General features: G+C 44.2%; 1 protein-coding gene across 1 annotated transcript in view; it reads right to left on the bottom strand.

Moving 5' to 3' along the window:
- robo2 (roundabout, axon guidance receptor, homolog 2 (Drosophila)) overlaps positions 1-8,088 on the bottom strand; it is a 200,830-nt gene extending 192,742 nt beyond the window's left edge. The window contains exons 1-2 of the mRNA XM_048603017.1: positions 7,970-8,088; positions 7,546-7,673 (exon numbers count right to left, since the gene is read on the bottom strand). Coding sequence (XP_048458974.1) covers positions 7,546-7,673; positions 7,970-8,088 — 247 coding nt within the window. The remainder of the gene's footprint in view (positions 1-7,545; positions 7,674-7,969) is intronic.
- Positions 8,089-12,626: the final 4,538 nt, after the last annotated feature.

Genomic DNA, 12,626 nt, shown 5'->3' on the forward strand with positions numbered 1-12,626 from the left:
GGGGAGAAGGTGGGGAGGTGGGATTGAGGGATGAGGGGAGAAGGTGGGGAGGTGGGATTGAGGGATGAGGGGAGAAGGTGGGGAGGTGGGATTGAGGGATATGGGGAGAAGGTGGGGAGGAGGAACTGAGAAATGAGGCCTTTTCTCATTTTTGAATGTTACTTTCTGGGCAGTGAGGGACAGTGTGGTCTGGCAGAGATCTGAGCAGTTCAGTGTGAATGACACATTTATAAAGAGCAATCAATGCATCTCCACAAATCGGAGGTAAAAGATTACAACTATTGTGTATCAGGAAAGGGTTTAAAACAGAAAGAACAAAAATAATCATTTAATGACAAACCACAATTTCCATCAGGAAAACATGCAAATCTCGCATCTTCAATGTAGCAGATCTGTTATCGACTTCAGGAGACAGAAAAAAAATTCAGAATGTGCCTCCTTCAATCCAAAACCTCAGTGGGAATCAAGACCTCTCAATGGGATCAAGATTCAGACAGTCGGAATATCAGAGAATCCTAGAATTGCTACAGCACAGAAAAAGGCCATTTGGCCCACTGTGTCTATGCTGGCTCTGCAATTCACCAGTTGCCCCCATCATCCTGCAATGCTTTGTCTTCAAACCATTATCCAAGTTTCTTCTGAAAGCCACGAATAGAAGCTGCCTCCACCACAGACTTAGGAAGCAAATTCCAGATCTCAACAACTTCCTGTGTCACTGTCTTTTTACTCCGCCATCATTTCTTTTTCCAGTTACCATTACGTTGATAACTACTGGTTCTCAGCATCTGCAACGGTATCATTTTCTCCCTTTGCGTCTACTGATTAATCATAAGTCCCAGGATAATTGATGATCTGCCGATATGTCTCCTTGTGCTAACATTCCAAACCAGTGGGACTGTCACTGGCCTAGTATCTCAGAAACCCGGATAATACTCTGGGGACATGGCTTTAAAATTCTTTGTTCACAAGGGTGTAACCTGTCGAGGCTCACATTTATTGCCCATCTCTAATTACCCAGGGGGCAGTTAAGAATCAACCACATTGCTGTGAGTCTGGAAGCACATGTAGGCCAGATGAGGTGAGGACAGCAGATTTCCTTCGCTAAAGGGCATTAGTGAACCAGATGGGTGTTTAACAACACTTGACAGGGGTTACATCAGGCTAGCTTTTAATGTCAGATTTTTATTGGTTATTGAATTCAAATTTCACCATCTATCACAGTGGGTCCTGTGCCCCAGCACATTAACCTGGTGTACCTGCATAACAAATCTTGTGACATTACCACTGCCTCCCTTCAAACAGTTGCTGAACTTCAAATTCAGTTCATAAAAGGTTGACATGGAAAACTATTCTCAGCCACAGTGACCCTTTCAATAATCATTAATTGTTGTAACACCCTTCAGCAATGTGGTTGACTCTCAACTATCCTCTGAAATGGCTGAGCACTCCAAAGGTAATGAGGGATGGGCAACAAATGCTGTCCTTGCCAGCAGAACCCACTTCTCACAAGATGAATAGAAAACTCTGACAAGCTCCAACACGACATGATGGCTCAGTGGCTAGCACTGCTGCCTCATAATGCCAAGCATCCATGTTCAATTCCAGCCTCAGGAGACTATCCATGTGGAGTTTGCACATTCTGCCCATTTCTACGGGTGCTCTGGTTTCCTCCCGCAGTCCAAAGATGTGCAGGTTAGGTGGATTGGCCATGCTAACTGCAGTGTTACAGGGATAGGACTGGGTCTGGATGGAATGATCTTCGGAGGATCAGTGCAAACTCGATGGGCTGAATGGCCTCTTTCTGCACGGTAGGGATTCTCAATATGGAAGGTGAGTTTTTTGTGAAGAGTCACGTAGGGCTGGGAGTTCTCTGATTTTGTAAATTCAAGGTCATAAATCACAGCTTGTGTGTTTTCAAATAAACCTATTGGACTATAACCGGGTGTGGTGTGATTTCTGACCTTGTCAGCCCCAGTCAAACACCGGCACCTCCACCTTGTTCGTAAAGTCAGAATTCCATAATTTGAAGCAGGATTGGAGGGAACTGGATGTGAGCCTGCAAGAAAGTGTCTACAGGGAAAACACATCAATTATAGCTTACAAACGGAAAAAAAATTGTCAAAGGGGAGTAAATTTCTAGAAGGATCAGGAACAGGAGGGGCAAGATGGTGACAGAGTGCGATAAATTGAAAGGATCTTTCAAAGAGCTAACACACTGAGAGTGGGCTGAATGCCCTCATTCTGTGTTGCATTGAAAGGCAGGGGGCAATGGGTAAAAGTGAAATAACTCCACAGAAGCTGGTATCCTGTCACCAAGCCACCCTTTATTTACACGTAGTGAGTCCTTCACACTGATCCAGCTCCCTCACAGCCAGCTCTCAGAGTGAGCAGAACCCCTGGCACTCCTGGTTATAACTGTCAGCCAGGGCTCCCTGACTGGACCAGGTTAACAGCCCCAATCAGGGAACTCATATTCTATGAGGTCCACCTGGCTGACCTCGTTCCAATCACTGCAAAAGGAAACAATTCTTGGAGCTGACAAATAGAGGGTTGTCCACTAAATATCACTCCCTGACAATGAAATGGCAAGGCAAGGGCCAATTACAAACATGTGGGATATTCAGGAGCAATCTGAAATGATATTAAATAAAAAGTTGATTTTATCATAAAACAGCCGGCCTAAACAGCTGTCCCACCGAGGATGAATCAATCTGAAGAAGTGAAATGATTCCGTTAGTGACATATACAACTCACAGTCCTGGTGATTAAACATTTAGCTGAGGACAGGCAGTGCGGGGGGCGCAGGTATCTGAGTAAATCCATGTGGGATTCAGGAAGCCCCCGCATGGAATCTCCTGAATGAAACGCTGACCTATCTCACTGATCGCTACCATGCAGACTCGATTACCCGATGATTGGGCCAACGTGGAAAGCAGGGTGGGTCATTCAAATCTCAAGAGGTCATCCAAACATGGATTCCCCTCAAAAGCTCATTGGAAGAGGTAAAGATGGGGTTGGAGAATGAATGTGGCCATTCCTTACATGATAAGTACAGGAGATCAAACAGAACAAGACAAAAACATTTGGCACTGACCTCAAAATCACCCACTTTTCTTGTCCTTTTCTTCTGACTCAATTTTGGAGCACTGGTCTCAAGGGTGATGGTTACTCTTTAATACCATGCCCAAGGCAGGCTATTTGACCACAGAGGACCTCACATCACAGTTTGGAGCTGCCCTTGTCTCAAGAGGGACCAATATGCTTTTCCATTCACCACCCACCTCTTCTTTAGCCCCCACCCTGCCTCCAAAGACCAACACCAACACCATCTTCTGCTCTGAGATACTCAGGATCTCGGTGGTGACTCAGAAAAGCTTCTATCAAACTGTTCAGCAGCAAGCCAGTGACTGTCCATCTCGGAAATGGAAATAAAGGAAACAGGACCGGAAATAGGCCATTCAGCCCTTTAAGCCTGCTCTGCCATATATCTAACATTTTCTTGAAAGTATTCAATGTTTTGGTCCCAAATGCTTTCTGTGGCATGAATTCCACAGGGTCACCACTCTCTGGGTGAAAAAAAATTTGCCTCATCTCAGTCTCAAATGGCTTACCCCATATCCTTAGACTGGTGACCCCTGGTTCTGGGCTCCCCAGTCATCAGGAACATCCTTCCTGTGTTTGCCCCATCTCATCCTGTTGGAAATGTATGGGTTTCTGTCATATCCTCCCTCATTCTTTGAGAATCCAATGAATATAGCCCTAACCGATCCAGTCTCTCTTCATGCATTAGTCCTGCCATCTTAGGAATCAATCTGGTGAACCTTTGTTGCACACCCTCCATCGCCAGAACATCCTTCCTCAGATAAGGAGAATAACGCTGAGACTAGCTCAATCTTCCAGTTTTTAATTAATGGAAATTAAACTCCATCAATTGCCAAATGTCAATATGGGATTTGCACCCACGACTGCAGAATTACTCATGAAGTAGCATTACCACTCGAGTCACTGATGTGGGCATCACTGAGTAGCCCGTCCCCAGTTGCCCCCTTGAGAAGGTGGGGGTGAGCTGCCTTCTGGAACTGCTGCAGTCCATGTGCTGTGGGTTGACCCACAATGCCGTTAGGGAGGGAATTCCAGGATTTTGACCCAGTGACAGTGAAGGAACAGCGATGTATTTCCATTTTAGGATGGTGAGTGGTTTAGAGGGGAACTTGCAGGGGGGTGGCGTTTTCATCTATCTGCTGCCCTTGCCCTTCTAGATGGAAGTGGTTGTGCGTTTGCAAGGTGCTCTTAAAGAAGCTTGATGTGAATCCCCACATGAGTCCTCCATCTGAAATGGGTTCTTCACAAACTGAACACAGGCTATTCAAACGCCTGAAGTGGTTTCACAAACCTGCCACTGGCTTGATAGCATTTATTGCCCATCCCTAATTGCCCAGAGGGCAGTTCAGAATCCCATTGTTGTAGGTCTGGAGAGACACATAGTCCAGACCAGGTAAGGATGGCAGTTTCATTCCCTACAGAACATTAGTAAACCAGATGGGTTTTCCCAACAATCAACAATGGATTCATGGACATCATTAGATTCTTAATTCCAGCTATCTTTTATTGAATTCAAATTCCACCATCTGCCATGGCAGGATTTGAACCCAGGTCCCCGGAATGTTACCTGGGTATTTGGATTAACAGTCCAGCGATAATACCACTAGGCCATTACCTCCCCCTTACATTGCACCAGAATAAGACCTGCACTCCAATGGTTAAGTTACAAGCTGTGATCACACAAAATACGTTTGTATTTCCTGAAATTCTGAAGGCAAAGGGGTGACCTGATCAATATCTACAATGTACTAAAGGAAACAGAGTGGGAATCTGTATTCTGTATTTCTGGAATTAGATGGCACAGCAGACAGGATCTTACTGAATGGTGGAATTTACCTGAGGGGTTGAATGGCCTCCTTCTGTTCCTTTGTTCCCGACATCAAGCTGAGATCACTCGGCATTGAAATTTGGCTTCCAATTTTCTGTCGCTATATATAGCTCAATTTTTAAGCACAACTGCAGGCCATAGAGACTGGGGCAATTAAGAACTTTATTAAAATCCCAGGTAAGCAATTTTTCTTTTTCTGGTTAAAATTCACAAGATTTTGCGCTTGGTCATTTGCCACTTTTAAGCTGCTTCAGGGATAGTCTTTGCCTGCTCCTGACGAGGTTAGAATGGCCTTGAACTCTCCCTAACTGTCAGCAGAGTTACATCTGGCAATCCATCCATCCATTTTTGAACCAGAGGATCTTACTTCACAGAAAGGAGCCCCATCAGCCTATCATGTCTGTGCTAGCTCTTTCAAACAGTGGTCCCATTCATTCAAAGACCCAACATTCTCTCCTTCAAACCCTGCCAATTAGTTCTATCCAAGCGCCTTGTAAAAATTCCTTTGGAATCTGCCCTGAGTAAACTTTGAGAGCGTTCCAGACTTTAAAAACCCTCTGGTATGAAAATATGCCTGCTCAGCCTCCTTTAGCTCCTCTGGTAATTATGTTAAATTGCAACCTCTGGTTACTGACCCATTTGCCAAAGGAGAGAGTTCCTCCCTCTTTGGTCGACCAAAACAACTCAAAAAGTTTCAACAATTCAATAAAATGTTCCCTTAACATTCTCTGTACAGAGGAGAACGATTACAATGTTCCTGGCATTCCTCCCTAACTGAAATCTCACACTCCTGGTACCATCCTGCAGACTCTCTCCAAGGCCTTTGCCACCCTGCCTGAAACACGGTACTCAGGGCTGGACACATGCCTCCAGCTGAGGCCTAACCAAGTACTGACATAAAAAGGCTTTGCACAGCTTTCATGTTTTAGCATGCACTGTCCTTGTTCACCAGGCCAGGCAGCTTACAAGCTTTCTTCACCATTTTATCAAAAAGATGATTCATTTTGGTCCTGCTCTCCCAAATTCTTGATAGTCCAAGTCAGCAACAGCGCTGAGTTGGTCAAAAGTGATATAGACACCTTGGGCTTTCAACTTCCTGTGTTGACACTGGAGTCTCCAGGTATGAAACGGTTAATCTCCTGTACACAATAACAAGCAGAACCCATAAAAACCTAACTGTAGGGTGCAACAAAATTTTATCACTTCCTTTGAACACTTCTAGTTGTCAATTAAAAAGGAACGGCAAAGACTGGATTGGTTAGGACTATATTTCCCAGAGTTTAGAAGAATGGGGAAGGGTTGTGGGAATCTCATAGAAACTAATAAAATTCTAAAAGGACTAGCCAGGACAAACACAGGAAGGATGTTCCCAATGACCATGGAGTCTAGCACCAGGGGTCACAGTCTAAAGATACGGAGTAGGCCATTTAGGACTGAGATGATGAGAAATGTCTTCACCCACATAGCGGTGAGCCTGTGAATTCTCTATCACAGAAAATGGTTGAGACCAAAACACTGAACATTCTTAAGGAGTTAGATATAGTTCTTGGCACTAAAGGGATCAAAGGGGATGGGCAGAAAGCAGGGACAGGGGATTGAGTTGGAAGATTAGCCAGGATCATATTGAATGATGGAGCAGGCTCGAAGGGCCAAATGGCCTACTCCTACTCCCATGAGTGAAAAAGGGCTGTTTGAGCAGCTGAGGTGAGGCAGGAGAGAGTAAATGTGGCAACATTTCCAGTTGGAGTAGCCAGACTACAAAGTGCAGGAGAGCTGGTGCGTAGCCATGCAGTGAGTGGGCTGTCAGCTGCCTTGGCGATTCTCATGGACCAAGAACCAATGGAATGGCTTCCCTGGAGAGCCACCATCTTGAATCCAGCGAGTTAAGGTCCAATAAGCAGCAGGTTTTGGCAGGGCAGACCGTCCCCCCACGCAGTGGCTGTCCCAGCAATGAAAATCATTTCCGATTCAAATTGCCAGTTGACACCTCGATATTAACAGAAAAAGTAAGAGTCAGACCTGTATTTTTCCCTCTTCCTGGTATCACAGTGTACATCATAGCAGAGGCACATTGTAGCTAAGATTCTAATTTTCTACCCAGACTGTTTTAGTGCAAGAGTGACAACAAGTCCAGGGTCACCCACCACTCTCCAGGAATTAAAGGGTTAAACAAACAATATGTCAGGAACAAAATCATCATTTAAAAGTAGTACAACCGTGGCACTTTGTTTTCATTTCCTTTGGACTCTTTGTTGATTATTGAGGTTTTGGCAGATGGTGAGGATTAAGAATTGATTAATTCAAGATTTACCAACAAGACAAGGAAGGATCTCCTTGCTTTCTGTTTGGTTGAGAAAAGCAGTGGGCCACTGAGCTAATCATGCCTGCTGATCCATGTTGGGTTTATACATTGGGGTTTGAGCAGGTTGGGGGTAGGTCTGTGCTCAGCTGTAACACTTGGGTGCACAGGTTCATGTGGCAAAACCTCAAGGATTACCTCCAACCCGAGCTGGACAGCCTCACGCTCCCAACGGAGGAGCAGATAGATTCTGGGCATGAACGTGAGACGGGGTGTGCAGCACCAGTGGGAAGACCCTGGCGTGTTGTTTGCTTACCTCGCACAGTGAGAGTTGCGGTCGCTTCAACCATCCCCACACGGTTCTCCCCAACACAGGTGAATGTTCCTTCATCACCATTGCTCACCCTCTTGATGCGCAGGGTGTTGTCTTCCTTGATGTCATACCTAAAGGTTGGAAAAAGATTCCATGTGAGATGATGTTTGCTATTCCTTTATAGGCCTTTCATGGGCACATAGGAACAAGAGTAGGCCAATTGGCCCTTCCAGCCTGCTCTTCCATTCAATAGGATCATGTCTGATGTGATTGTAACCTCAACTCTACATTCCTGCATCTTCCTGATAATCATAGTAATCAACAATTGATCTACGTCTACCTTAAAAGTATTTTTAGGATCTTTTCTGCCAGTGTCAAATATGTTAGGTTGGTGTCAGCTGCGGCTCAGTAATTCATGCTCCCTAACTCTGAGTCAAACGTTGTGGGTTCAAGCCCCACAACAAAGACTTGACCACATATCAGCCATATCCCATTGAATGGCAGAGCAGACGCAATGGGTTGAATGGGCTTCTTCTGCTTCTCCATCTTAAGGTCTTACAATGTAGGTTGGCACTGCAGTGTGGTAATTTATTCAATTCTTTCATGGTGGGACCAGTCTTTGATGCCCATCCCTAATTGCCCTTGAACTGCGTAGTATTTCAAATGACAGCTGTGAGTCTGGAGTCAAATGTAGACCAGACCAGGTAAGGATGGCAGATTTCCTTCCCTAATGGGTGTCCTTGTACATCAGTCATTGAAAGCAAACATTTGGAAAGGCTAATGGCATATTGGCGCTCATTGTAAAGAGGCTTGAGCTCCAGAGCAAAGAAGTCTATCTGAGGCTGTAGAGGACCTTGGTGAGACCACGCCTGGAATACTGCTTCCAGTTTTGGTCTCCTCATCTGAGGAAGGACGTGCTTGCCAGATAGAAAAGTTTCACCAGACTGATTCCTGGGATGGCAAGTTTGTTACATAAAGATAGATCGGCTCAACTGGGTGCGATTTCATTGGGGTATAGGATAATGATAGGGAATATATAAAATATAAAATTCTGATAGGACTAAACAGATTGGATGCAGGGATGATATTTCTCCTGGCTAAGGAATCCAGAACAAGATGTCACAGTCTCAGGATATGTGGTACCCCTTTTAGACTGAGATGATGAGAAAGATTTCACTGAGAGTGGGGGGTCAACTTGTGGAATTCTCTGATATCGAGGGCTGTGGAGGCCAAGCCCCTGAGTATGATTAAGTGAGACACAGATACATTTCTAGAGGCTGAAGATGCCAAAGGAAGAGAAGACAAGAGTCTTGCATTGAAATAGAGGGTCAGGTATGATCATGTGAATGGTGAAGCACATTTAGAACATAGAACATAGAACAGTACAGCATAGGAATGGGCCCTTTGGCCCATAATGTTGTGCTGAACATGACACCAAATTAAACTAATCCTGTCTGCTTGCCCTTGGTCCATACCCCTCTTGCTGACCTACTGTTATTTTCTTAGTGGGTTTTTATGACTATTGATTATGGTTTTATGGTCATCATCATTATGAATTGGTGGGATTTGACATCATGACCCCAGAACATTAATCTGGTCCATTTAGATTACTAGTCCAGTGATATTATCACGACACCACAATATCCAAGAGTGCTGCCTTACAGTTGAGACATTAAAACGAAGCCCTATATGATGCATAAGGTGGGTTGATCTAATGGCCCTGTCTTGAAGAAGATCATGGGAGTTCTTCCCAACGTCCTGGCCATCCCTCTCTCCGCCAACATAAAAGTGCAGATTATCTGATCATTATCACATTGCGTAGATCAGAACAGGAGGAGGCTGTTCAACAACTTGAGTTTATAATGACATTGAGTGAGGTCATGACTGATCTGTGGCCTAACTACATTAGGGCACTTGACACATAGTCCTTCATCTTTTCGGTTAATGAAAATGTATTAATCTCAGAGTTAATAGAGTACAGGTTGCTTTTTGTGGAAGAGAGTTCCAAACATATACCAACCTTTGTCCATTGACATGTTTCCCAATTACTCACTGTTTAGATGATATGCTTCTCTTTTGTTCTTCCTGCCAAAATAGACAACTTTCATATTTGGCTACTTATTCTTCATTTATTCTTGATTTATTAATTACTTCTTTATCATATCTCATTTCTCAACTGCTTCCATGCCTTGGTTTCCTGAAATTAGGCCATCCCTCTCTATTGCGCTAATAGCATCAATAACTGGTACAGCCACCCCTCCACCACTTACTATTTTCCTCTCATTCCCAGATATCCTGTACAGTCAAAGATTCAGATCCCAATCCATATCATCATGCAGCCATATCTCTGTAATAGCCACCAAATTGTACCCATTCATTTCTCTTGGCCCTCTTTCTTCATCTGTTATATTTTGAATGCTATGTGTGTTCAAATACAGAGCCTTTGGCTTTATCCTTTTATTCTCAATGTAAATTCTAGACTTACTAATTGGCTGATTCTTAGATTGATTCTCTTGGCCCTTTTCTGTCACAGGCTGTTTCTCACTTATCATTTTAATAACATTCTCTTTGACCTTGACTGTATTCTTTCATTACATCTTCCCACATTTGATTCTTTACCTCCACTACTCAGTTTAATGTCCTCTCTACTTCCCTAGTTATATGGTCGTCAAGAACACCAGCCCCAGATCAGGTAGACACTCTGTCATCTGTACAGATCCCACTTTCCCCAGTACAGCAGCCAGTTCCCCTTGGACCAGGACCCAATGTCTCCCACTCCAGTCTTTCAGCCATGAATTCATCTCTCCAATCTGATTCACCCTGTACCTATTTGCCTGTGACAAGAGAAATGATGAAGAGATGATGACTTTGAGGTTCTGCTTCTCAATTTGGCACCTAGACCCTCATTACCACCATGCAGAACCTTCCCCATTACCATGCCTATGTCATTGATACCTACATTGACCCCAATGACTGGATTCTCCCCCTCCCACTGTGAGTTCCTCTCTAGCCCATAGCAAATGGGCAGCCATCTGGACACATACTCTTTGTTGCAGAGAATGATGTCAATTCCCTTCTCTAAAGTGTTCCCTACTGTCATGACATTTCTCCTGCTGCACCCCGTCTTGAGGAACATCTTGTACCATGGTGTGATGCTCACTTAGCTCGTCCACCCTGAAACCCCCACCCTCATCCAAACAAACTGAAAGAATCTCAAACTTGTTGGAGAATGACAAAAGCTGAAGCTATTGCCCTCTGAGTGTCCCTCACTTCCTCATTCACAGTCACTCCTTTCTCTTCCTGAACACTGACCAAAATCGAATGGTCTAGCCCTAAGAATCACAGATACCTCTCCTTGCTCCCTGAGGCACCATGGTGTTTGTAGTTCAGCTTCCAGCTCACAAACCCTGAGCCGAAGCTGGTCAAACCTCAAACACTTGGCACAGGCACATTTGCTCTAGACCAAACTGGCATCCAGGAACTCCCATATGCTGCAACGGTGATGCATCCTATCATCCTTAATGTGTTTTCAGGTATGATTTAATCATTGTATTCAACCTTTTTAAATATATTTGGTAACCTTATCAACAGCTGCTTTACTATTCTGAGCCTTATGAACAGAATAAGCCTGAATCACATACAGACACCAATTAACCAGCTTCTTCTCCTATAGCAAAGTAAGAACCAATTTCTGGAGGGTACGAAAGTTTTGGAACTGACAAAAGAATACCTGTGATTTTCCTTCCCTTAATTCCTGAAGTACTTAACTAGGTTGCACTCAAGCGCTACATCACACTAAGTTGGCTACTTCTGTGTGCTCCTAACACAAAAGGCCTCTCTGATTCAAACGCAAAATCAAACTCAGCCTTAAATGTATTCAAATACCAGCATCGAGTACTCTCTGAGGCAGATCAGCAGGTTCCCGTCCCTTAAAGGGAGATTATGCTATTGCATTTTTATTCCACATTTGACAGCCTCATCATCATTATGATTCATTTCAACCTTCTATTTCCAGATTGTTTTCGCTCTGAATTCAAGTCTCCTGGTTGGAAGTTGAATTCATGTTCTCTTGATTACTATCCAGTTATTCTGGAGGGTCTGAAACACTAGTTGCACCTCTGATGGGCTCATCACTGACCAATCCTCAAACAAAGAATTTGCCACGTGATTCAATGCCAAGGGTCAGATATGCTAGGACTGATGCTTGGGACAACTTCTGCACATCAGGACAACAACAACAGTTGGCATTTATATAGTCCCATTCATATAGTTCAATAGAGACAAGATCCTTCACAGGAATGCTATAGAAATAAATTTGTGACAGAGTTCCCATAAATAGATGTCTCATGACCAAAAGTGATGTCAGTTTTAAGGAATGCCTTAAAGCAGAGGGGGAGATAGAGAGGGTGAGGCATAGGAACCAAGTAGCTAAAGGCAGGGCCACCACCACAGGGGCAGTTAAAAACGAGGATGTGCAAAAGGCCAGAATGAGATAAATACAAATCTTGGAGAGTTAAAGGGCTGGAAGGGGTTACAAAGGAAGCAAGGGAGAGGCGAATGAAAATATCTGAACACAAGGAATTGAATTTTAAAATCAAGGTGATGCCAGACCACACACCAGGGTAAGTCAGAGGGCATGGCGCTTGAAGGGTGAACAGGACTGGTTATGCATCGAGGATTGGGCATCAGAGTTTTAGATGATCTCCAGTTTGAAATGAGAAGTTGGCCAGCAGTGACTAGATGGAATGTATTGGGTAGGGCCAGAGTGGGTGAGGCAGTCACATGGAATACTGGGGGATGTAGTACACATCTGACAACTTCGCTCTGGATTATGATTGCTGCTACCTTCACATACAGCTAGGAATGGAGGAAATAGGTACAGGAGTAGGCCATTCAGCCCTTCTAGCCTGCTCCAGCATGCGATAAGATCATGGCTGATCTGATTTTAGTCTTAATGCCACTTTCCTGTCTGACATCCCAGTGCTCAGGGACACCCTTGCCAATCAAAAAATGTAACTCGATCTTGCATATATTCAAACACTGACCCTCTGCTCTTCACTAAGGAGGGAGAATTCATCTGAATA

Source organism: Rhincodon typus, chromosome 11 (assembly GCF_021869965.1).
Source record: "Rhincodon typus isolate 14 chromosome 11, sRhiTyp1.1, whole genome shotgun sequence".
NCBI lineage: Eukaryota > Metazoa > Chordata > Chondrichthyes > Orectolobiformes > Rhincodontidae > Rhincodon > Rhincodon typus.